General features: G+C 37.6%; 1 protein-coding gene across 5 annotated transcripts in view; it reads left to right on the top strand.

The window, feature by feature from the left end:
* The first annotated feature begins 499 nt into the window (after positions 1-499).
* Positions 500-25344, top strand: part of LOC138304775 (trichohyalin-like) — a 95152-nt gene continuing 70307 nt past the window's right edge. For 4 of the 5 annotated variants that reach the window (XM_069245040.1, XM_069245041.1, XM_069245043.1 and 1 more), the window contains exons 1-18: positions 500-634; positions 2227-2873; positions 3833-3900; positions 4019-4197; positions 5195-5470; positions 5782-6004; positions 10230-10419; positions 11251-11422; positions 12004-12161; positions 13175-13386; positions 16975-17089; positions 17425-17515; positions 17890-18142; positions 20063-20187; positions 21230-21433; positions 21877-22067; positions 22501-22626; positions 24339-24495. In XM_069245040.1, coding sequence (XP_069101141.1) covers positions 2328-2873; positions 3833-3900; positions 4019-4197; positions 5195-5470; positions 5782-6004; positions 10230-10419; positions 11251-11422; positions 12004-12161; positions 13175-13386; positions 16975-17089; positions 17425-17515; positions 17890-18142; positions 20063-20187; positions 21230-21433; positions 21877-22067; positions 22501-22626; positions 24339-24495 — 3286 coding nt within the window. In that variant the 5' untranslated portion in view covers positions 500-634; positions 2227-2327. The remainder of the gene's footprint in view (positions 635-2226; positions 2874-3832; positions 3901-4018; positions 4198-5194; positions 5471-5781; positions 6005-10229; positions 10420-11250; positions 11423-12003; positions 12162-13174; positions 13387-16974; positions 17090-17424; positions 17516-17889; positions 18143-20062; positions 20188-21229; positions 21434-21876; positions 22068-22500; positions 22627-24338; positions 24496-25344) is intronic. The other variant, XM_069245039.1, reaches the window with a different exon arrangement.

Raw genomic sequence — 25344 nt, 5'->3', positions numbered from 1 at the left:
TAAGATCAATCACTCACATTGTTCATTGCGGTCCCCACATTCACTTTGTGAAACTGTGGGATCGCAATGCACCCTGGGAGAGATTGACATAAGATGATCCGAGTTATGAAAATTAACATTTTATTTATTATGATTAAAATGTCCAGAAAGTGATGATGATGTATTGCTTACGGTAAGTTAAAACCTTCATATCAAGGAATCTGGATGATACCACATGTACACTCACTTAATTTACTTATCCCCTGTCAGGCCTGTATCACCAACTATATGTGTGTCTGTAGATCCCCTGGGTCTAGATGTTAACGTTATTCCAGCAAGGCACATCATCTCTTTTTGAGCCTTGACATGATTGTCCTAGTGTTTGTCGAATTACTATTTTTCACATGCAAAATATCACGTTTATAATTTCGCGCGCAATATACAATATCGAGCCAAGATGGATATGAAAGCGCGGTTGTGATTGGTGTAAACTTACGTGACATCACTCAAACACCTTGGTGGTTATGTATACAACATGGCCGCCATAAAGACCTAAAGCACTTTCTCTCTTGGTTCGTTCGTTAAAAATCATGTAAAATACTAGTAATGTGAGCACGGTGATCACGGGGCTGGACCTTTGTGAATTAACTTAACGGTAAGTGTTACAGAGAGCAAACAATGCATATAACTTCCATGCTTCACTTGGACATCAACAACAACACTGACGTCGGAGTTTTCCCGAATAGACTGATCATGAATGATTCGTTAGGCTAGCTTGTCACTTGTCAGTAAGCCTTGACTCTAGATTTCTGTTTCAACCATACTGCTTTCGTTTATAATAATCTTGCAATGATTGGTGCCATCAACCGTTTCGAGTCGATGTGTTGGCCTATAATGGAGAGGGAAGTTTGGTTGAATGCACCTGACTTTAACAAAATTGGCGACAGTAAATAAATACATAGCATCACGCCATGACTTCTTTTTACCTTAGACCCTGGTGAATGCTAGCCGCAATATACCACTCAGCTAGAGAGAACTTATCTTCAGCTGGATCAGTTGAGTGTGGGCTAGGAACCTGGAGGTTCCGAGTTCAATCCCTGGCAGAGGCAGTGATTAAATGTTTAACATTAAGCTTATATCAAATAATGCGCTCTGATGCAAATAAACTGTATGAATAACCCATATAAGACAATTTGGCCCCGGAACACTGCAGTTACATATAGAACCAACTGACGAAAACAAATACAACGATTCTCGTGCATCAATCAGCGGATTGCAAACATCACGCCAGTTTCATATCAATAAAAAAATAGTCCCCAATAATATTTTGATGTATAATCTTTATTGTGTTGTTTCTTGAAATAGAATCAACTAAGATTTACTGAAATAAGTCAATCAAATCTTATTTTGATTATATTTGTTATGTGGTTATAGGACCTATCTTGACATTTGATTTTAGGTTTTTTTTTCAAATAACCCGCTCCACAGGATATGTAGTTAGCATCTGCTATTCATAGGCTCATAGCCGCTATGAAAATTAGAAAAACGCATTCAATCTGAATCCCTATAATACAGGATTGTAATCTCAGAGGACAAGTTATTTCTTTGAGGTGAGTGTGGGAGTGAGTAAAAATGTATGTATATAACCCTGGTGAATACTAGCCGCAATATACCGCTCAGCTAGAGAGAACTTCTCTTTAGCTTGATTGATATTGAGCACTGGAATAGTAAACCAGAGGTCTCGAGTTTGATCCATTTCATTGTGCTGTTTTAAAACGAGAATTAAAGCATGACTGCCTATATTGACTCTGAGGTCCAAAACTTTTCCCACTGGACACAATATCGAAGTCCAAGGGAATGTATTGGAATCTGTAGGCTCACACACGAATTACAGTATGCTGAATTTTTTACATTTTGGAATATGATAGTCTGGCAATTAAAGGTCTAGGGTCTTATGATCATGAAATCATATATTAAATAACATTAGTTATAAATTGAAAAAAAATTGTATCGGGAGGTATATATTTAGGAAAATTAGAAAGTTCAGGTAAAATACACTTTTCTGGTGAGCTAGTGTCCAAACCGGGAATCAAAGCCATGTTCAGCCTTTGACTTAAAAACAAATCATTCTACAGACTGAGCCAAATTAACCTAATGTATATCATTATGTATAAAATGTACTTGTTAAACAAAAATGAAACTCATAGACATTTAACTTAATAGATGTAATTTTCTTGTATGTTTCAGAGTACTGATCCAAAGCTGGTCTTTTGGAAAGTTCTGAGGATAAGGAGCAACACTTATTTACACTATTCAATATCTCTATATATTTAAGTCTACATATCAGTATGGGTATCCATAACTTCAATGCGATATTCAACACCATTGACACTGCCTGTAAGGGGTTTATCACCACAGAGCAGCTCCATGATTACTATGACAACATGGCTTATGACTCCATCACATTCGACCAAGTTGAGGCTGCCGTTCTCCACGTGTGTGGCTATCAGGTAGGAGGACGCATTGCCAGGGAATCTTTCCTGGCTGTCTTGGAGGAGGTTTCCCGCCGACAGTCTATAGAGCAGCAGGCATACTGGGATTTCCAAGCCTTTGACTATGGAGGCTCCAACAGAATTTCCCTCCCTGACACTCTGCTTCTTTTTCGAGAGTTCCACGGCGAGAGATTTTCCATGAAAACTTGGTATGACTTTATAGAATCTCGAGATGAGCCTCCTGGTTCTAATGTGTATTTTGATGAGATTCGGATGTGGCTCTGTAGTTATCCGTCTGGAGACCCAGCATCAGAAGAAACAATTACACAGGAGGAGGAGCGACTGATTAGACAGCAGGAACAACATGAACTGGACAACATGGATGCCACCAAGAGGTTGATGGTAGGCATTTTTAATGTTATACTTTGACAAGATTACCATTAGGATTTATGAACTGAGTGTAGAGTTAAAAATCTGAAGACTATATTAATGCTTGGTAATCAACCTACAGTCACATTCTCAAACATATTATTGAGATCAATATTTCATATTCATGACTGGGATCAGTACTGTAAACAGTACATTTTATCAATGCTCAATTGGTACTGTATAGGGCTCTTTTAAAACAAGTGATAAAAAAGTGTTGACAAAGGAAAAAATATATTCAAATAATTATAGTCGTGCATTTTCATTTGAGTCATTTCTACCATATTTCAATTTAAAATGCTTAGAATTTGGCAGTTCTTTGTAATGCCAATGCTATTGAAATCAGTATCTGTGTATTATGGAAAACATGTTGGAGATGTAAGGGTCATAAGTTCTTTAATCTAATGAGGATTACATCATGAAAATTAATCGGCGTTGTACCTATCAGGCCAAAATTAAAATATTGTTTGTTTGGGATTTACCGACTGACCTAAGAATTTTTTAAAAAAAATTTCTAAAATTAAATATTTTATTTTATTGCATTATCCGGAAAGACAATCTGAAATTCAAAATAATAAAACTTTAAAAAAAAAATAAAAAAACCATCAAAACTGTTGTTTTTATATATATATAAATGATAAAATGTGGTGACTTAGTATCATTGTTTAATATCTGCCTATGGTTATAGGACCTATCTTTTTACATTTGATTTTATGTATTTAAAAAAAAACCAAAAGAAATGTTTTACGACCCACTTTCAAAATGATGGGTCGGTAAATCCCAAACTAAGAACATTTTAAGGCTGGCCTTATCAACATGATTTTAGAATATATGAAGTATTGTACCTATAGGTATTTTCTTTCTTTCTCAGTTTCTGTGAATATTTTGGTTGAATTGATTCCCACTAATCATCTTGTTTCTTTTTTTTACAATAGAACAACACAGAAGATATGGAAAACTACAGAGATTCTGTCAATTACAACGTCAAACGCAAACTTAACAAGTAAGTATGGAATGTTTATAAATTATTTAATGTGTCCAGCATCTCAACACTGTAATAGTTTACTGTCATTCCCTGGTAATCGTTTCATCTAACTTTGTGTACTTGTGTGTGTGACTAGGTGGAAGAGGAACGGACTGGAAGCCATGTTGAATGATGACGGATTAGAGGTGGATGATACTGTCGAGGAGAGATATCCTAAAGATCATGTGACTAGAAATGACCTGATTGAGGCTCTGGAGGTCAAATATGACATGTTGAGGGAGAAACTTTTGTACGAGATGGCTCTACGGTCATCAGGTAATGATTTATTATGAATTAGATGTGGTAAATGATTATAAATACAGGTTCTATTATAATAGATATTTTAATTCAGTTTCATAATTGTTCATCTATTCATCAGAACCAATCAATAATTTATAATTAATTATACTGTACTTTAGAAGATCTGCATATATACAATATTACATGTTTTATGGTAATCTCATTTTAATTAGCACTGAAGGTTGTGCAAATATAATTATATAAGTCTATCTACAGATTACAGAATTTGGGAGTCTATTACAATGTTGTCCCTTTACACCATAGAAAAAATTCTATACAATATGTCTGTAATCTTGATTATTTGTTGTACCAGTATTGATCTCCATATCTACTTGTTCATGTATAAATCATTGATTTTATCTATAAAAAAAGAAAACATATGTTGAATGAACAAATCCTATAAATGATAGCTTTGTTGTTAGGGGGTGACTATCTCATACAATTTTAACTATTGCAATACTATTGCTATCGGGGAAAACAATTTTGCGATAGTTAAACTTTTGCAGACTACAATTGCAATAGTATTGCGATAGTATTGCATTCTGAATTATATTAAAATCCGGTCGATGAATTGGCCGTCATGACGTACATCTAGTGCAGTATTGGTTTAGAGTTACTTCTCTCTACCTGCTAGCATCAATACTAACTCAATGAAGATCATGATTGAAAACATTGTTGGTGTTGTGTTTTGATTTAAAGGAACATTTTATCGTGACTATTTATCAATCCTCTGTGAGTCTGTTTATCAATCCTCTGTGAGTCTGTTTACACTCGGTGAGTCTGTTTATCAATCCTCTGTGAGTACATGATTTTAGTCCAACTTTCAGAAAAATATAGATCTGACAATTGAAACTATCGTTAGTTTGGCGTACTTTTTTAAATTACCATCGATTGATCAAGTTGAGAGACATACAATCTCAACATATCGATAGTCCGAGGTATTGTTACACCCCTATTTGTTGTCTACTTACAGCAATTGACGGAGACCAGCCAGAAATATTTCAACAGTTGTGTACTCAAGAAAGACAACTCCGCAGAGAAGGTCATTTTGAAGAACAGGTTTACACACTACCTGGGTCAAAGGTCACTCTGAATGCTACCTTGACAGGTTTGATGGGGGAGGTCAGACTGGAAAATGATAAACAGAAGACAAAAATGGACGGAATGAGGAAAGCATTAAAAGGTCAGGGCATGTCTGATCAGGACGTGGAAATGGCGATTCAGGCAGAATACCAGAAGGTTATCCAAGGTAAAAATTAGGTCATCTCTGTCTTACTGCAAATCAGATACATGCTATATATATATTGTATTATCTTTCCCTACAGACACAGACAATACATTATCTTGAATGTTGCCTAGAGATCCTGCCAATGTTTACATTGTAATTTATACTTTGTCTCCCAATCTTGTCATTGTACTTTATATATCATGTCCAAGTAAGTTCTATTTCTTTTAGGCCAATCTCAGTAGACCTAGTTAAGAAACAGATTTCGAGGTTTGATATCATTGTTATTTGAATCTTTTATGTGCTATATCTTTGTTGAATGTTTTTCTCTGTAGGAGACACCACATGTGGAGCTATTCTTGTTGACCTACAAAAGCGCTATAAGGAGGAGAAGGATGCCATTTTTACCTGGCTCAGGTCCACTACCAATTCCTCCGTAACTATGGAGTACAATCGGTTACACCGACAACATTTATTATTGGCAGAGGAAGGAAAATTTGTCGGAGCATCCATAGCTGTTGGTTTGGCTGAGCGTCCACAACAGTACAAAACAAACAGGTTGGTACCTTTACAACAGTCTCTGCTACCAAGTCACACCATATCTTACCTTAAATGGTATCCCCAGTAGCATGACAAGCAGTTCTGCCATTATGCTGTTCCAACTTTAACCCTGTCCATGAAATGGAGGAGGGGGGAATGTTACCTTTGTCTATTTTGGTCTATCTTGTCCTTTTATGTCCCATGGCATCCTGTTGCATTAGTCCATTAGATGCGGGTTTGAATCCCATGAGGGGCAGTTGCCAGGTACTGACCGATGGTCGGTGGTTTTTCTCCGGGTACTCCGGCTTTCCTCCACCAACAAACCTGGCACGTCCTTACATGGCCCTGGCTGTTAATAGGACGTAAAAATAAATAAACCAAACCAAACCAAAAGAGCATTAGTTCTGTATTGCTTTCATAGGAAGTTGAGGGTATTTATGTTATACAAACAGTTCTAGTTTCCTTGCTTTTGATGATCCTATTATGAAATAATGAGCATTATGTGTTGTCTTCCCTGGTCCCATCTTCTCTGTCGTATGTCATCCTACTATGTGTTGTCTTCCCTGGTCCCATCCTCTCTGTCGTATGTCATCCCACTATGTGTTGTCTTCCCTGGTCCCATTCTCTCTGTCGTATGTCATCCCACTATGTGTTGTCTTCCCTGGTCCCATCCTCTCTGTCGTATGTCATCCCACTATGTGTTGTCTTCCCTGGTCCCATCCTCTCTGTCGTATGTCATCCCACTATGTGTTGTCTTCCCTGGTCCCATCCTCCTCGCTGTCGTATGTCATCCCACTATGTGTTGTCTTCCCTGGTCCCATCATCTCTGTCGTATGTCATCCCACTATGTGTTGTCTTCCCTGGTCCCATCTTCTCTGTCTTATGTCATCCCATATGTGTTGTCTTCCCTGGTCCTCCTCTCTGTCGTATGTCATCCCACTATGTGTTGTCTTCCCTGGTCCCATCCTCTCTGTCGTATGTCATCCCACTATGTGTTGTCTTCCCTGGTCCCATCCTCGCTGTCGTATGTCATCCCACTATGTGTTGTCTTCCCTGGTCCCATCCTCTCTGTCGTATGTCATCCCACTATGTGTTGTCTTCCCTGGTCCCATCCTCTCTGTCGTATGTCATCCCACTATGTGTTGTCTTCCCTGGTCCCATCCTCTCTGTCGTATGTCATCCCACTATGTGTTGTCTTCCCTGGTCCCATCCTCTCTGTCGTATGTCATCCCACTATGTGTTGTCTTCCCTGTCCCATCCTCTCTGTCGTATGTCATCCCACTATGTGTTGTCTTCCCTGGTCCCATCCTCTCTGTCGTATGTCATCCCACTATGTGTTGTCTTCCCTGGTCCCATCCTCTCTGTCGTATGTCATCCCACTATGTGTTGTCTTCCCTGGTCCCATCCTCTCTGTCGTATGTCATCCCACTATGTGTTGTCTTCCCTGGTCCCATCCTCTCTGTCATATGTCATCCCACTATGTGTTGTCTTCCCTGGTCCCATCCTCTCTGTCGTATGTCATCCCACTATGTGTTGTCTTCCCTGGTCCCATCCTCTCTGTCATATGTCATCCCACTATGTGTTGTCTTCCCTGGTCCCATCCTCTCTGTCATATGTCATCCCACTATGTGTTGTCTTCCCTGGTCCCATCCTCTCTGTCATATGTCATCCCACTATGTGTTGTCTTCCCTGGTCCCATCCTCTCTGTCGTATGTCATCCCACTATGTGTTGTCTTCCCTGGTCCCATCCTCTCTGTCGTATGTCATCCCACTATGTGTTGTCTTCCCTGGTCCCATCCTCTCTGTCGTATGTCATCCCACTATGTGTTGTCTTCCCTGGTCCCATCCTCTCTGTCGTATGTCATCCCACTATGTGTTGTCTTCCCTGGTCCCATCCTCTCTGTCGTATGTCATCCCACTATGTGTTGTCTTCCCTGGTCCCATCCTCTCTGTCGTATGTCATCCCACTATGTGTTGTCTTCCCTGGTCCCATCCTCTCTGTCGTATGTCATCCCACTATGTGTTGTCTTCCCTGGTCCCATCCTCTCTCTGTCGTATGTCATCCCACTATGTGTTGTCTTCCCTGGTCCCATCCTCTCTGTCGTATGTCATCCCACTATGTGTTGTCTTCCCTGGTCCCATCCTCTCTGTCGTATGTCATCCCACTATGTGTTGTCTTCCCTGGTCCCATCCTCTCTGTCGTATGTCATCCCACTAAGTGTTGTCTTCCCTGGTCCCATCCTCTCTGTCGTATGTCATCCCACTATGTGTTGTCTTCCCTGGTCCCATCCTCTCTGTCGTATGTCATCCCACTATGTGTTGTCTTCCCTGGTCCCATCCTCTCTGTCGTATGTCATCCCACTATGTGTTGTCTTCCCTGGTCCCATCCTCTCTGTCGTATGTCATCCCACTATGTGTTGTCTTCCCTGGTCCCATCCTCTCTGTCGTATGTCATCCCACTATGTGTTGTCTTCCCTGGTCCCATCCTCTCTGTCGTATGTCATCCCACTATGTGTTGTCTTCCCTGGTCCCATCCTCTCTGTCGTATGTCATCCCACTATGTGTTGTCTTCCCTGGTCCCATCCTCTCTGTGTATGTCATCCCACTATGTGTTGTCTTCCCTGGTCCCATCCTCTCTCTGTCGTATGTCATCCCACTATGTGTTGTCTTCCCTGGTCCCATCCTCTCTGTCGTATGTCATCCCACTATGTGTTGTCTTCCCTGGTCCCATCCTCTCTGTCGTATGTCATCCCACTTATGTTGTCTTCCCTGGTCCCATCCTCGCTGTCGTATGTCATCCCACTATGTGTTGTCTTCCCTGGTCCCATCCTCTCTGTCGTATGTCATCCCACTATATGTTGTCTTCCCTGGTCCCATCCTCTCTGTCGTATGTCATCCCACTATGTGTTATCTTCCCTGGTCCCATCCTCTCTGTCGTATGTCATCCCACTATGTGTTGTCTTCCCTGGTCCCATCCTCTCTGTCGTATGTCATCCCACTATGTGTTGTCTTCCCTGGTCCCATCCTCTCTGTCGTATGTCATCCCACTATGTGTTGTCTTCCCTGGTCCCATCCTCTCTGTCGTATGTCATCCCACTATGTGTTGTCTTCCCTGGTCCCATCCTCTCTGTCGTATGTCATCCCACTATGTGTTGTCTTCCCTGGTCCCATCCTCTCTGTCGTATGTCATCCCACTATGTGTTGTCTTCCCTGGTCCCATCCTCTCTGTCGTATGTCATCCCACTATGTGTTGTCTTCCCTGGTCCCATCCTCTCTGTCGTATGTCATCCCACTATGTGTTGTCTTCCCTGGTCCCATCCTCTCTGTCGTATGTCATCCCACTATGTGTTGTCTTCCCTGGTCCCATCCTCTCTGTCGTATGTCATCCCACTATGTGTTGTCTTCCCTGGTCCCATCCTCTCTGTCGTATGTCATCCCACTATGTGTTGTCTTCCCTGGTCCCATCCTCTCTGTCGTATGTCATCCCACTATGTGTTGTCTTCCCTGGTCCCATCCTCTCTGTCGTATGTCATCCCACTATGTGTTGTCTTCCCTGGTCCCATCCTCTCTGTCGTATGTCATCCCACTATGTGTTGTCTTCCCTGGTCCCATCCTCTCTGTCGTATGTCATCCCACTATGTGTTGTCTTCCCTGGTCCCATCCTCTCTGTTGTATGTCATCCCACTATGTGTTGTCTTCCCTGGTCCCATCCTCTCTGTCGTATGTCATCCCACTATGTGTTGTCTTCCCTGGTCCCATCCTCTCTGTCGTATGTCATCCCACTATGTGTTGTCTTCCCTGGTCCCATTCTCTCTGTCGTATGTCATCCCACTATGGCCTGTTTTGATTCCATATTGAGGTGTTGGCATTTGCAATGTACATCTTACATGTACAATCTTTTCTGGTCTTTAGTAAGCTTAATTATTTTTTTTTACCGTAAATTTAACATTTATTTCCCATGAAACTTGTAAATATTTGTAGACTGCCAAGGTTCGGGGTTTGGAGTCAGCATCACTCACCACACCACTGAAGCTTCATTCATTCTATAACATTTTTTAAAGATTTAGTATATAACAAAAACATAATTTTCATTCATTTTTCATCCTGTCTAATTAAGCACTATATATATAAACAAACAGCAATGTCTAGGTCTGTGATGTCATTTTTCTTCATAGTAGTCAGAGAGTCAGATTTATAGTACCACTATTGTCGATGTATTTACCTGTATATGTTTATGTTGTAGTGCTTCAGACTGGGACCGTAGTAGGGCCGAGAGATTAGCCCAGATACGCTTGTTAGCAAAGAAAGGTCACAAACAGCTGAGGACTGGACGGGACATCCTTGACCTAGACCAAGTAGGAATGAGTGGGGCTGTGGGTACGCAAAGGGAGATAATCACTGAAATGGTCAGGAAACATTTCTATGAAAGAGAGGTGGGTATATAAATGTAGAAATCTTCCCAAAACTGTTTTAAGAAATTAATGATTGTGTTTTAATTCAAAAGACTTAAAACTGCTGTTAGTTATAATTGTGATAGTTTGCTGTTATTAATAGCAAGAGACTTCATTAATTCATAAAAGACTAAACTCATTCACCCCTGAAGACATATTTATGTTCTTTTAAATCAAAGACTAGATCATTTTATTATAACATTTTAGGGGTGAATGACTTAATGTTACATTTGTATGAAAGCAGGCATATAAGATTGAAGTCTGATTGTTAGCTCACCTGCTGGAAGGTGTCCATAGTCATCCGGCCGTCTGGCGTCAACTTTTGCACTTAAACAACTTCTTCTCCAAAAGTTGGAGACCTAGAGTCCTGAAATTTGGCTTTTGACATGATGGAATGAAGGGCTACCATGTTCGTTCAAATAAATGAGCTTGAACTTCATTCTAGGTCACAAGAGTCAAATAAGCTAAAATCTTTAAACAATTTCTTATCAAGAACCAAGAGGCACCTGATATTACCTGGGTCATTCATACCATTCTTATTGACTCTTTTTATGTCTTATGATGCAAAATGATTACCAGATAGCAGGTGAGCGATTCGGGCCCATTCGGCCCTTTTTATTTTATTCTTCTTTGATACAAAATTGTTTTCTTTTTGCTTGGACATTCTACACACAAAATGATTGTAAAACTTAAGATGTGTATGAAATGATGTCCTTGAGAAATCCTATAAAATACAATCCTTAAACTTTGTTTTTAAAATGCGAGATATTTGAAACAAGATGTCCTTGATAAAGTTAATAACTCTTGTTTTAGGCCCTGATCAACATGCTACAGGGGCGGGAGAGTGCTGGCCATAAAGCCAAAGCTAAAAGTATGGGTACTGAAGAAAGAGGCAAGCGCTTGAAGACACTTCGTAACCAACACAAAACCTGGTCAGAGAGTAAAAACAGTGATGCTGCGGTGCTGGAGAAAATTTTACAGGAAGGTAGGAGCTGTGAGGGTTGAAAGGCTTGATATGATCAGGGATAGAATGAAGTATTCTCTTAGAGGTTAAAACTATTTACTGGCTATAGACCTAGACTAACATAGCTGACCTATTGGATCTAAGGAACCCGAAAGTAAATGTTGTCAAGTCATTTCATGTTTCTATAGATTCAATTACAGTGAGAACGCCTTAGTTTGAAATCTGGTATGCTGAAGTACTGCTTAGTATAAAATTAATTATATTCCCTGTTCACACATATGCATTGTCTTTCTGCTGGGTTATATTGAAATCTGGATAATTTGAAGAGGTTTTTCATTCTCTGAAGACTTCAATATAACCGAGTTCCACAGTAGTTTCCATGAATCATTGCACCTGAAAGCAATACATACAATGCTACCATGCAAGCTAGTATCTGTAGGGCAAAATCACAATATTTTGAATCTGATATAAAGAACCACTTACTGACAGTTAAAGATGCTGGTTTTAACTATAAATGTACTTTAAAAATCAAAATGTTTTATTATACTCACTTGATACATGTATTTTATAAAGTTCTGCTTTATTTTCTGCCTTTTCCACAGCTGTTGGGTTGAGTTATGAGAATCGATTAGAAGAAATGCGTCAGCAAAACAGTAAACTGTCCGAGGGAGACATCAATGAATGTCTCCTTGGGGATCTAGAACAGCAACAGGAAGTGGAAGTGGAAATGAGGCTCTCTGAGATGCGTACAAGAGCTGACGTAAATGTCCCTCTTACACTATAACTAAAACCATAGTGTTGACATCCTCTTATGAGATATGCTAGAAAAGATTTTATACATCCTTTAAAATATCTTCACTTTGAAAACTGATTTAGTTTGGTTTTTTAGCCCACCATCATCAGATGGTGGGCTATTCAAATCGCCTTTCGTCCGTGGTCCGTGGTCCGTCCGTCCGTCCGTCCTTCCGTCCGTCCGTCCGTCCGTCCGTCCGTTAACGATTGTTGTTACCGCTATTTCTCAGAAAGTGCTGAAGGGATCTTTTTTTAATTTCACATGTAGGTTCCCCTAGGGCCCTAGTTGTGCATATTGCATTTTGGGATCAATCGGTCTACAAGATGGCCGACTGGCGGCCATCTTGGATTTTGATAGTTAAAGTTTGTTACCGCTATTTCTCAGAAAGTACTGAAGGGATCTTTCTCAAATTTCATGTGTATGTTCTCCTTGGACCCTAGTTGTGCATATTGCATTTTGGGACCGATCGGTCGACAAGATGGCCGACCAGCGGCCATCTTTGATTTTGATAGTTAAAGTTTGTTACCGTTATTGTTCAGAAAGTACTGAAGGGATCTTTCTCAAATTTCATGTGCAGGTTCCCCAAGGGATCTAGTGCATTTTCGGACTTAACGGTCAGCAAGATGATTGACAGGTAGCCATCTTGGATTTTGATAATTGAAGTTTGTTACAGCTACATATCTCAGAAAGTACTGAAAGGATCTTTCTCGAGTTTCATATATAGTAGGTAGTAAAAGTTTGAAAAGCAGAGAAAAGATCCCTCTTTCTGTTGTCAGACATAGATCATTCTTTGGTGGGCGCCAAGATCCCTCTGGGATCTCTTGTTTAAGAATAACAAGATATATTCAAAGAGTGGGGTTTTTTTGAAAGAAAGAAATGTTTTAATAATTCCATCAATGCAGATACAGTAAAATTATTTTCAATAGTAGTTTAATATTTTCATTATCAAATTAATTTAGTTTTTTGGTTTTTGTTTCTAGTCGTCAGAAGCTTTGCTGTCTATCTTGGCTAAGGAGAATAAGTCTAGAGTACAGGAGTCCTTTGAGAATGTGGCGTTTGTGATACTTGGTAAAGTGGAGGTACGAGAGCAAGACAAGGAGTACCTATCAGCACTGGAGAAAAAATACAACGCAGTACGCGAAAAAATATTCAACATGGCTTTGAGGGACCATTATGGCAGTGACTGGAAAAAGTTTGTGTTTCATTGTTATCTAATACTGGTTTAGTTACTATATACAGTCAAATCTGTCTATAAACACCAACCAATGTTATCTAATACTGGTTTAGTTACTATATACAGTCAAATCTGTCTATAAAGACCAACCAATGTTATCTAATACTGGTTTAGTTACTATATACAGTCAAATCTGTCTATAAAGACCAACCAATGTTATCTAATACTGGTTTAGTTACTATATACAGTCAAATCTGTCTATAAAGACCAACCAATGTTATCTAATACTGGTTTAGTTACTATATACAGTCAAATCTGACTATAAAGACCAACCAATGTTATCTAATACTGGTTTAGTTACTATATATACAGTCAAATCTGTCTATAAAGACCAACCAATGTTATCTAATACTGGTTTAGTTACTATATACAGTCAAATCTGTCTATAAAGACCAACCAATGTTATCTAATACTGGTTTAGTTACTATATATACAGTCAAATCTGTCTATAAAGACCAACCAATGTTATCTAATACTGGTTTAGTTACTATATCATCATACAGTTATCTAATATGGTTTAGTTACTATATACAGTCAAATCTGTCTATAAAGACCAACCAATGTTATCTAATACTGGTTTAGTTACTATATACAGTCAAATCTGTCTATAAAGACCAACCAATGTTATCTAATACTGGTTTAGTTACTATGTATACAGTCAAATCTGTCTATAACGACCAACCAATGTTATCTAATACTGGTTTAGTTACTATATACAGTCAAATCTGTCTATAAGGACCAACCAATGTTATCTAATACTGGTTTATTTACTATATACAGTCAAATCTGTCTATAAGGACCAACCAATGTTATCTAATACTGGTTTATTTACTATATACAGTCAAATCTGTCTATAAGGACCAACCAATGTTATCTAATACTGGTTTAGTTACTATATACAGTCAAATCTGTCTATAAGGACCAACCAATGTTATCTAATACTGGTTTAGTTACTATATACAGTCAAATCTGTCTATAAAGACCAACCAATGTTATCTAATACTGGTTTAGTTACTATATACAGTCAAATCTGTCTATAAGGACCAACCAATGTTATCTAATACTGGTTTATTTACTATATACAGTCAAATCTGTCTATAAGGACCAACCAATGTTATCTAATACTGGTTTAGTTACTATATACAGTCAAATCTGTCTATAAGGACCAACCAATGTTATCTAATACTGGTTTAGTTACTATATACAGTCAAATCTGTCTATAACGACCAACCAATGTTATCTAATACTGGTTTACCGTATTTTCCGGAGTATAAGCCGCTACTTTTTTCCCTGAAAATCGGGAGTGCGGCATATACACCAGTGCGACTTATCTGTGGACGAAAACCAAAATCTGACGATGTTTTGGCATTATTACGTCGTGATTCACATGTGAAAATCGTAAGTTTTACTCGCCAGTTTTGTAAAGTTATACATCGAACAAATCACTGTAAAAGTGTTTAAAAGATAAAATATGCAATGAAAATATATTAACGATGAAAATGATTATATATCAGATGCATATTCATTCGTAAAATTGTTTAATTCAAGGAAAATCCGCCGACTGAAACGTGTTTGTTTACTAGCGCAACACAATAGCGGTTTAGTAAAGTTATACATCGAAAATATCACTGTAAAAGTGTTTAAACGATATAATATGTGATGAAAATATAATAAAGATAAAAATAATAACGTACCAGATACATGTTCAATCGTAAAATTGTTTAATTCATGGAAAATCGGCCGACTGAAGCGTGGTTGTTTACAGTCACAACACAATGGCTGACTGATTTCGCTATCGATTTGCTGCAGGATCGTTACCAAGAAAATAATAACTAAAACGTCAAAAACCATCAAATATCAAACAATAAGTTAAATATATTATTTAAATAGTATTTGAGTGAAAGAAATGTCCGCAGACAGGGAAAAAACAATCTTCTGAATGACTGCTAAATATAACTTGCACACGTGTTACACACGATCAACATGTGTATTTCTCAGAATCCTGTCGCTGTGACTTCAATGAAATAATCCCCGAAATAATCGGCAGTCAAGTTTATAGTGTGAATTACATGTAATATAGAACATTATAGCGATGTTAAAAAGCACCAAACAGTCGTATAAAACATCATTTAATCGATCTCTGCAGCGGCAAACACCCACAAAATCATATCCGGAAGTTTACAAAAATAAGGCTTCGGTGAATTGCATCATGGGATGGCAAGTTGAGAGAGAACACTCTAAACGAAGTCAATTTAAGGTTAATGATAGTCTTGATAATAAAGTAATCCTATACACATCAATATAATTAATACGCGAAGTATATCAAAATAGATATAAAAGAAAATCGTATGCATATTGAGGAAAGTATTTTAACCGGCATGTTGAAATATGAGAGAGAGTAAGCGTGAATTCGTACGGCCACCATGTTTGTTTACACACAAGAAGTCTTACGTAATGGCAGAGTAAACAACGAACAGAAACATGACCAAATCAATTTTGCTAATGATATTTACATCATTGTGAGTTTTATTTGTTATACATTTACAGAACAAGTTTACAGACAGTTTTCGTGATTCTAATCGATCGATAAGCATTACCGTGCTTCATTAGAGATCGATCGTATACACAGAGGGTTGCGTGGGTGCATGGGCCTAACTTTTGGTTGCGGCTTATGTAACGGTGCGTCTTATGTGTGTACAAAACCTGAAAAAATCGTAAAAAAGGCCTCTGCGGCTTGTACACAGGTGCGACTTATTGTCCGGAAAATACGGTAGTTACTATATACAGTCAAATCTGTCTATAAAGACCAACCAATGTTATCTAATACTGGTTTAGTTACTATATACAGTCAAATCTGTCTATAAAGACCAACCAATGTTATCTAATACTGGTTTAGTTACTATATACAGTCAAATCTGTCTATAAGGACCAACCAATGTTATCTAATACTGGTTTAGTTACTATATACAGTCAAATCTGTCTATAAGGACCAAACAATGTTATCTAATACTGGTTTAGTTACTATATACAGTCAAATCTGTCTATAAAGACCAACCAATGCATAAGGGAAAAGTAGTTTCTATAGCCAAGTGGTCTTTATTCACAGGTTTAATTGGGTCATAAATGGCGATTTTTGACTTTTAAAATTTATCTTATTATTAATGCAGGTTTCACGGTAATTATGAAAACAAAATTAAATGCTTATTTTACATTTCTTTAATACATTATTATAAATCGTCATATTTGATAGAACAAAACAAAAACTAAGATAATTCAAGCTACATTTCACTTGTCATTAAAATACATTTTATCTGGCATGTGTTACATGTAACACAAGTTCAGATCCTTGTGTAGTGTTGAATGTTTTATTAAAGCTAGAATGCCATACCTTAAATACAAAGTATAACTACCGAGGTACTGGGTTACTATATATATATATGTAGAAATCAGACTTAAAGGAGTTTTGATTTTCATTTGATTTTGTCCTAGACATGGTAGATCTTTCTGAGATAGCATTTATTGATAGTAATATCAATTTTTTTGCAGACTCCCTGATGATAAAAAGAAAGAAGAATTCAAACAAAAAAAGAGAGAAGAGAAAAGACTCAGAGGAGAGGGAATGTTGAATGAATTGGAAGTACTCATCGGCCCAAAAAGCAAGGTGAGACTGATTGTTTATTCTGTATTTGCATATTACTAAGTTATCTACCCTTGTGGGTATTATCTGTGACATAAGGTGTCTGCGAGCGTAACAGAAAACAAAGTGAATTTAACTCACAAAATAATGACGTCATAATGGATGCCTTCACACAAGGGAGTTAACTCTATAATATATAAAGAGAGAATAGATGTGATAAGTTCATAAATTGATCAATTTCATTAAAAGAAAAAAGAAACAGGAATAAATAAATTAAAATTAGCAAATTTATTGATCAGGCCTTATAGTTATATTTTATAGAAATGTTTACTATAATGCTGACATTGGTTCTTATCCAGACACTGCCTTCACTGAGGAAGATGGTCGGGGAAGATAAGGCAGAATTTGAGACGAGGTTTGCCAGACAGAAAACCACAGGACAGATTGAAGGTGGGGCAAACCTAGTAAAATCTCATATAATAGTACTGAAGGTTGAGTTTTGTGAGAGCTTAAGATAATTTGTAGGAAGATTGGTAAAATGTATGTAACCCTGGTGGATACTAGCCGCAATATACCGCTCAGATTAGTAACCCAGAGGTCCCGAGTTTGAACCCAGGCAGAGGCAGTTATATTAAATCATGCGCTCTGTTACATGTATAAATTATAGGGCAGGTAGTCAATAGTGTGAAAGATGATGATATACACTAGTTACATGCTCTTCAGATAAACCAAAGATATGGGGGCTCACACGCAGTAAAACACACAAATTTCTTTGATGTGTTTATCATATTGAATCTTACTAATCATAATTATCAATTTCATAGATGAAGTTCCTGCTGAGCGCTTTATACCAACTAATCACCTGGCTGATTTGATCTCGCGTTATGACGGTGAAGAGGAAACACTATTGTCATGGTTACATGCTGAAGAGACCAGTAAAATTCCTAAAAAGATCCAGAGACTTAGAATCCTCCGACTTAAGCTTGAGGAGTTCCTGGTCAAGATGGAAAATAAGTTTGAGGTAGCAGCACTGTTCCTAGGACTTTTTGAGAGGGTAGAAGCCTCACTTCACGGAAGGTAGGATATAGGCAGGATTACTGTATAACTACTTTTATTTGCTATATTCTTGGTTAAGTAATTTCTGCACAATTCAATCGCAGTAAGATATTCTGTATAAGCAAAAGCATTGCTATTGGCAAATTAATGTTCAGACATGTGACTGACTGAAATGTTTGTATATGTTTTACCTACAGACGTGTGTCTGACTGAAATGTTTGTATATGTTTTACCTACATACATGTGACTGACTGAAATGTTTGTATATGTTCAACCTACAGACATGTGACTGACTGAAATGTTTGTATATGTTTTACCTACAGACATGTGACTGACTGAAATGTTTGTATATGTTTTACCTACAGACATGTGACTGACTGAAATGTTTGTATATGTTTTACCTACAGACATGTGACTGACTGAAATGTTTGTATATGTTTTACCTACAGACGTGTGACTGACTGAAATGTTTGTATATGTTTTACCTTTAGACATGTGACTGACTGAAATGTTTGTATATGTTTTACCTACAGACATGTGACTATCTGAAATGTTTGGATATGTTTTACCTACAGACATGTGACTGTCTGAAATGTTTGTATATGTTTTACCTTCTGACATGTGACTGACTGAAATGTTTGTTTATGTTTTACCTTCAGACATGTGACTGACTGATGTTTGTATATGCTTTACCTTCAGACATGTGACTGACTGAAATGTTTGTATATGTTTTACCTACAGATGTGCGACTGGCTGAAATGTTTGTATATGTTTTACCTACAGACGTGTGACTGACTGAAATGTTTGTATATGTTTTACCTACAGACGTGCGACTGATTAAAATGTTTGTATATGTTTTACCTACAGACTTGTGACTGACTGAAATGTTTGTATATGTTTTACCTACAGATGTGTGACTGACAGAAATGTTTGTATATGTTTTACCTACAGACGTGTGACTGATTGAAATGTTTTTATATATTTTACCTTTAGACATGTGACTGACTGAAATGTTTGTATATGTTTTACCTACAGACATGTGACTGACTGAAATATTTGTATATGTTTTACCTACAGACATGTGACTGTCTGAAATGTTTGTATATGTTTTACCTACAAACATGTGACTGACTGATGTTTGTATATGTTTTACCTTCTGACATGTGACTGACTGAAATGTTTGTATATGTTTTACCTTCAGACATGTGACTGACTGATGTTTGTATATGTTTTACCTTCAGACATGTGACTGACTGAAATGTTTGTATATGTTTTACCTACAGACGTGTGACTGACTGAAATGTTTGTATATGTTTTACCTACAGACGTGTGACTGACTGAAATGTTTGTATATGTTTTACCTACAGACGTGTGTCTGACTGAAATGTTTGTATATGTTTTACCTACAGACGTGTGACTGACTGAAATGTTTGTATATGTTTTACCTACAGACGTGCGACTGACTAAAATGTTTGTTTATGTTTTACCTACAGACGTGCGACTGACTGAAATGTTTCTATATGTTTTACCCACAAATATGTGACTGACTAAAATGTTTGTATATGTTTTACCTACAGACATGTGACTGACTGAAATTTTTGTATATGTTTTACCTACAGACGTTTGACTGACTGAAATGTTTGTATATGTTTTCCCCTACAGACATATGACTGACTGAAATGTTTGTATATGTTTTACCTACAAACATGTGACTGACTGAAATGTTTGTATATGTTTTACCTACAGACGTGTGACTGACTGAAATGTTTGTATATGTTTTACCTACAGACGTGTGGCTGACTGAAATGTTTGTATATGTTTTACCTTCAGATGTGTGACTGACTGAAATGTTTGTATATGTTTGTGAGTGTCTGAATTGTTTGTATATGTTTTACCTACAAGCATGTGACTGACTTATATTTGTATATGTTTTACCTTCAGACATGTGACTGACACGGAAAGACAGAAGGCACTAGCCATCAAACGAGTTCAGATCCGACAGCAGCGACTCCTAGGAAACGAGGCTTACAAGAAACCTAAATCAGTTTCTGGCAGACCAAACGCCGGTATGTTTTGTCATCATAGGTAGGGTGTGCGCACTGGGAACAAAAGACAAGTGTTTAGCGTAACAGAAACACAACACTTTTAGTTGGAAGACAACAAGGGTCATGTAAAAGTCAACTTTGGCTGTTGGTAACAACAATTTTTGTCTGACAACAAGAAAAATTTAATTTAAAGCGATCAAACCTTACCACAACACAATAAATGTCAACATGGGCTGTTAGGGACAACAATTTTCCGCAGGCAACAACAAGGGACATTAAATAAAAAACGATCAAATCTAACCACAACAAAAACGCATTTGGAACAACAATGTTTAATAAAAGACAACATCAGGCACTTATTACAACATTACTTACAACATATAAACGTATGCAGAGATCAAGACAACACAGTAGCACAAGTACAACACGTGCGAGAAAACAACAACATTCTACTAGTTGAGGACAACTAAAATTTTAATGAAAATAGCAAATGACAACAACTTCGATTAAAACAACAGTTTAAGAACAAAAGGAAGCAACAAAATCGGGCTACCAGTGATGTATTTGCAGGAATATTGTTTTAGGCTGGCTGTCCATCCATCTGTCCATCCATTTTTTCTGGCTACAACTTCAAACCCATCCTACTCAGCTTCCCAAAACTTAAGATGTATATATTGGGATAGTTATATTATTGTGCCTTTTGCTTTTATCAACATTTTATCTTTTACCATGGAAACTTGTTCAAACCAACCAAATCATGTCTTCATTTTGTTTCTTGGCTATAACTCCGTAACTATTTAACTAAGTCAATAAAATAAAACTTTCTGTATAGAGAATTAAAAGTCAATTTCTGGTTGTCCCTTGGGTTATAGGCAAACTTTTATTTTTCATATTTTCGCTTTTGCCACGGAAACATTAAGTTTATCTAAGAGAGCACAAATAAAAGATAGACAGCCATAAAACACAGTGCTGTTTAATCACTTGAGTCTATTCCTGCTGTGCCCTGAATTCTTTTTTGTATTTATAATTTAAAAATGTTTCTGCTGCGGCCTGGTGTTTGTAGGAGACCTGTCAAACTGGCAGATGTTGTTCCTGTCAGAGATGATGCTGCGCCACAGCGAGGAGAGAGAACAGCTCTTACATTTCCTCCAGGATCCTGAGCTGGAGGACCTGACGAGTGCTGCTGCAGAGTTCTCTGACGAGGAACGGAAGACAAGGCTGGCAGAGCTCCACAAAAAACGAAGAAACCTTAACCTGGAAAATGCAGGTACTGTATGCTGCCTTATACAAGTTGTATTAATGTAATTTTACCTTTTGAATTTTTGATAGTTTTTCTTCCTGAAAGTTTTCATTGTTATTTAAAGATAAAAAAAAAATCCTAATTTATTGACTAGAAATTGTATGTTTATGATCATGTCTTTACATACAGAGTACATGTGGTGCAATGACTTTGGTTATAAACTTTTCCTTATTTACAAGATTTGGTCGCCCAAAGTTTTAGTAACTCAAGATCTCTTAGGGAAAATACCTTCTGAGGAAAATTCATTTTCACATACCTTAGATAAATTAGATACGAGTACCGATAATTTGTCTTGGTCAACACTATAGACTTCACAATTGGAAGAAGAGCTACAAACCCTGTTACCTGATGTTTTGGTATGCAGAATCATTAGTTATCATGTTTACTGGGATTGATTTCTGTCTGTACAGACGACCAGGAGGAACACATCTCCGTGTTAGAGGAAGCCGTAGCCATACGGGCGGTGTGCAAACAGTCAGAAATGAGGCAGTCATCAAGGAAGGATGTATCCATGGAAACTGTTACCATCAGCTTACTGACGGAACTCCAAGAGGAACAGGACAAGGAACTGGCCACACAACTAGGCATGATAGGAAGACTGGTGAGTGGTGTACTTCTAAATACAACATCTCATAGTAGAAATGGAAGTACAACTATTACAAAGAACAAATGCAACGTCTCCTGAAAAGATATTTCACCTTGGAATGACTTTCTTTCAAGATTGAATGGCTAGTTAAATAATTCCATATTTAGAAAAGGTAATTCAAACATATTGGATCAATTAACAACAAATTGGTAAATGATATAATTTGGAATATTCATTATGTTAGATATAACTGGAGTACATCTTAGTCATAATGAAGTTTAGTTGGCTTGAAGCTTCATAAGCTAGCATGATTTAAGTATTTAGAAACCATTGTCAATCAATGATTAGGTTCTCGAACTCATACTGTGGGTCCTTATAGAAGTTTAAGTAACACGCTAAAATTCTAATACAAAACTTTGTGATGGGATGTACATCATTGGTCTTTTAGGAGGAGGCAGAGTTGGTAAAGCACCATGAGAACGAGGAGAAGCAGAGACGTTTAGGATCCCATGGCAATGTGTTTGTCATCCTGACACAGAGTGAAGGCAAGGCCCACGAAACAGAGCTTGTTAAGGTACAGTAGAATTCTAGTATTGGCCCACGAAATAGAGTTTGTCAAGGTACAGTAGAATTCTAGTATTGGCCCACGAAACAGAGCTTGTCAAGGTACAGTAGAATTCTAGTATTGGCCACGAAACAGAGTTTGTCAAGGTACAGTAGAATTCTAGTATTGGCCCAAGAAACAGAGCTTGTCAAGGTACAGTTAGAATTCTAATATTGGCCCACGAAACAGAGCTTGTCAAGGTACAGTAGAATTCTAATAATTGGCCCACAAAACAGAGCTTGTCAAGGTACAGTAGAATTCTAGTATTGGCCCACGAAACAGAGCTTGTCAAGGTACAGTAGAATTCTAGTATTGGCCCACGAAACAGAGCTTGTCAAGGTACAGTAGAATTCTAGTATAGGCCCACGAAACAGAGCTTGTCAAGGTACATTAGAATTCTAATAATGGCACACGAAACAGAGCTTGTCAAGGTACAGTAGAATTCTAGTATTGGCCCACAAAACAGAGCTTGTCAAGGTACAGTAGAATTCTAGTATTGGCCCACAAAACAGAGCTTGTCAAGGTACAGTAGAATTCTAGTATAGGCCCACAAAACAGAGCTTGTCAAGGTACAGTAGAATTCTAGTATAGGCCCACGAAACAGAGCTTGTCAAGGTACAGTAGAAAATTCTAGTATAGGCCCACGAAAACAGAGCTTGTCAAGGTACAGTAGAATTCTAGTTTTGGCCCACAAAACAGAGCTTGTCAAGGTACAGTAGAATTCTAGTATAGGCCCACGAAACAGAGCTTGTCAAGGTACAGTAGAATTCTAGTATTGGCCCACAAAACAGAGCTTGTCAAGGTACAGTAGAATTCTAGTATAGGCCCACAAAACAGAGCTTGTCAAGGTACAGTAGAATTCTAGTATAGGCCCACGAAACAGAGCTTGTCAAGGTACAGTAGAATTCTAGTATAGGCCCACGAAACAGAGCTTGTTAAGGTACAGTAGAATTCTAGTTTTGGCCCCGAAACAGAGTTTGTCAAGGTACAGTAGAATTCTAGTTTTGGCCTACAAAACAGAGCTTGTCAAGGTACAGTAGAATTCTAGTATTGGCCCACAAAACAGAGCTTGTCAAGGTACAGTAGAATTCTAGTATTGGCCCACAAAACAGAGCTTGTCAAGGTACAGTAGAATTCTAGTATTGGCCCACAAAACAGAGCTTGTCAAGGTACAGTAGAATTCTAGTATAGGCCCACGAAACAGAGCTTGTCAAGGTACAGTAGAATTCTAGTATTGGCCCACAAAACAGAGCTTGTCAAGGTACAGTAGAATTCTAGTATAGGCCCACGAAACAGAGCTTGTCAAGGTACAGTAGAATTCTAGTATAGGCCCACGAAACAGAGTTTGTTAAGGTATAGTAGAATTCTTGTATTAGCCCACGAAACAGAGCTTGTCAAGGTACAGTAGAATTCTAGTACTGGCCTATGAAACAGCTTGTCAAGGTACAGTAGAATACTAGTATTTGCCCACGAAACAGAGCTTGTCAAGGTACAGTAGAATTCTAGTATTGACCCGTAAAACAGAGCTTGTTAAGGTACAACTGGAACAGGAACTGTTATATTTACTATTGGACCTACTTTTCATTCTGTCTCTTTTGATGATATTTCTTTAATTATTGATTGAATTGCACATTATAAGAAGTGATATCCATCATGAAATAACAATGATGTCTTTTTTTTAGGCATTGGAGGCCAAATACAACCAGCTACAGGAATGTGTGCTGCTGGAGTGTTTAGTTCAAAGATCAGGAAAGGTCAACTGGGACAAAATGTCTGACAGGGAAAAACAACAGAAACAAGTCTCACTTAGACAGGAGGTCAACAGCTACAGGGCAACAGGTTAGTCAACAGTATATATATAGTTTAACAAGTTAATCAACAGTTACAGGGCAACAGGTTAGTTAACAGTATATATATAGTTTAACAAGTTAATCAACAGTTACAGGGCAACAGGTTAGTTAACAGTATATATATAGTTTAACAAGTTAATCAACAGCTACAGGGCAACAGGTTAGTTACCAGTATATATATAGTTTAACAAGTTAATCAACAGTTACAGGGCAACAGGTTAGTCAACAGTATATATATAGTTTAACAAGTTAATCAACAGTTACAGGGTAACAGGTTAGTTAACAGTATATATATAGTTTAACAAGTTAATCAACAGTTACAGGGCAACAGGTTAGTTAACAGTATATATATAGTTTAACAAGTTAATCAACAGTTACAGGGCAACAGGTTAGTCAACAGTATATATATAGTTTAACAAGTTAATCAACAGCTACAGGGCAACAGGTTAGTCAACAGTATATATATAGTTTAACAAGTTAATCAACAGTTACAGGGTAACAGGTTAGTTAACAGTATATATATAGTTTAACAAGTTAATCAACAGTTACAGGGCAACAGGTTAGTTAACAGTATATATAATAGTTTAACAAGTTAATCAACAGTTACAGGGCAACAGGTTAGTTAACAGTATATATATATATAGTTTAACAAGTTAATCAACAGTTACAGGGCAACAGGTTAGTTAACAGTATTTATATATAGTTTAACAAGTTAATCAACAGATACAGGGTAACAGGTTAGTCAACAGTATATATATAGTTTAACAAGTTAATCAACAGTTACAGGGCAACAGGTTAGTTAACAGTATATATATAGTTTAACAAGTTAATCAACAGC

Source organism: Argopecten irradians, chromosome 12 (assembly GCF_041381155.1).
Source record: "Argopecten irradians isolate NY chromosome 12, Ai_NY, whole genome shotgun sequence".
Lineage (NCBI taxonomy): Eukaryota > Metazoa > Mollusca > Bivalvia > Pectinida > Pectinidae > Argopecten > Argopecten irradians.
The sequence above is the reverse complement of the archived record's forward strand: the minus strand, read 5'-3'. Positions and strand labels throughout refer to the sequence as shown.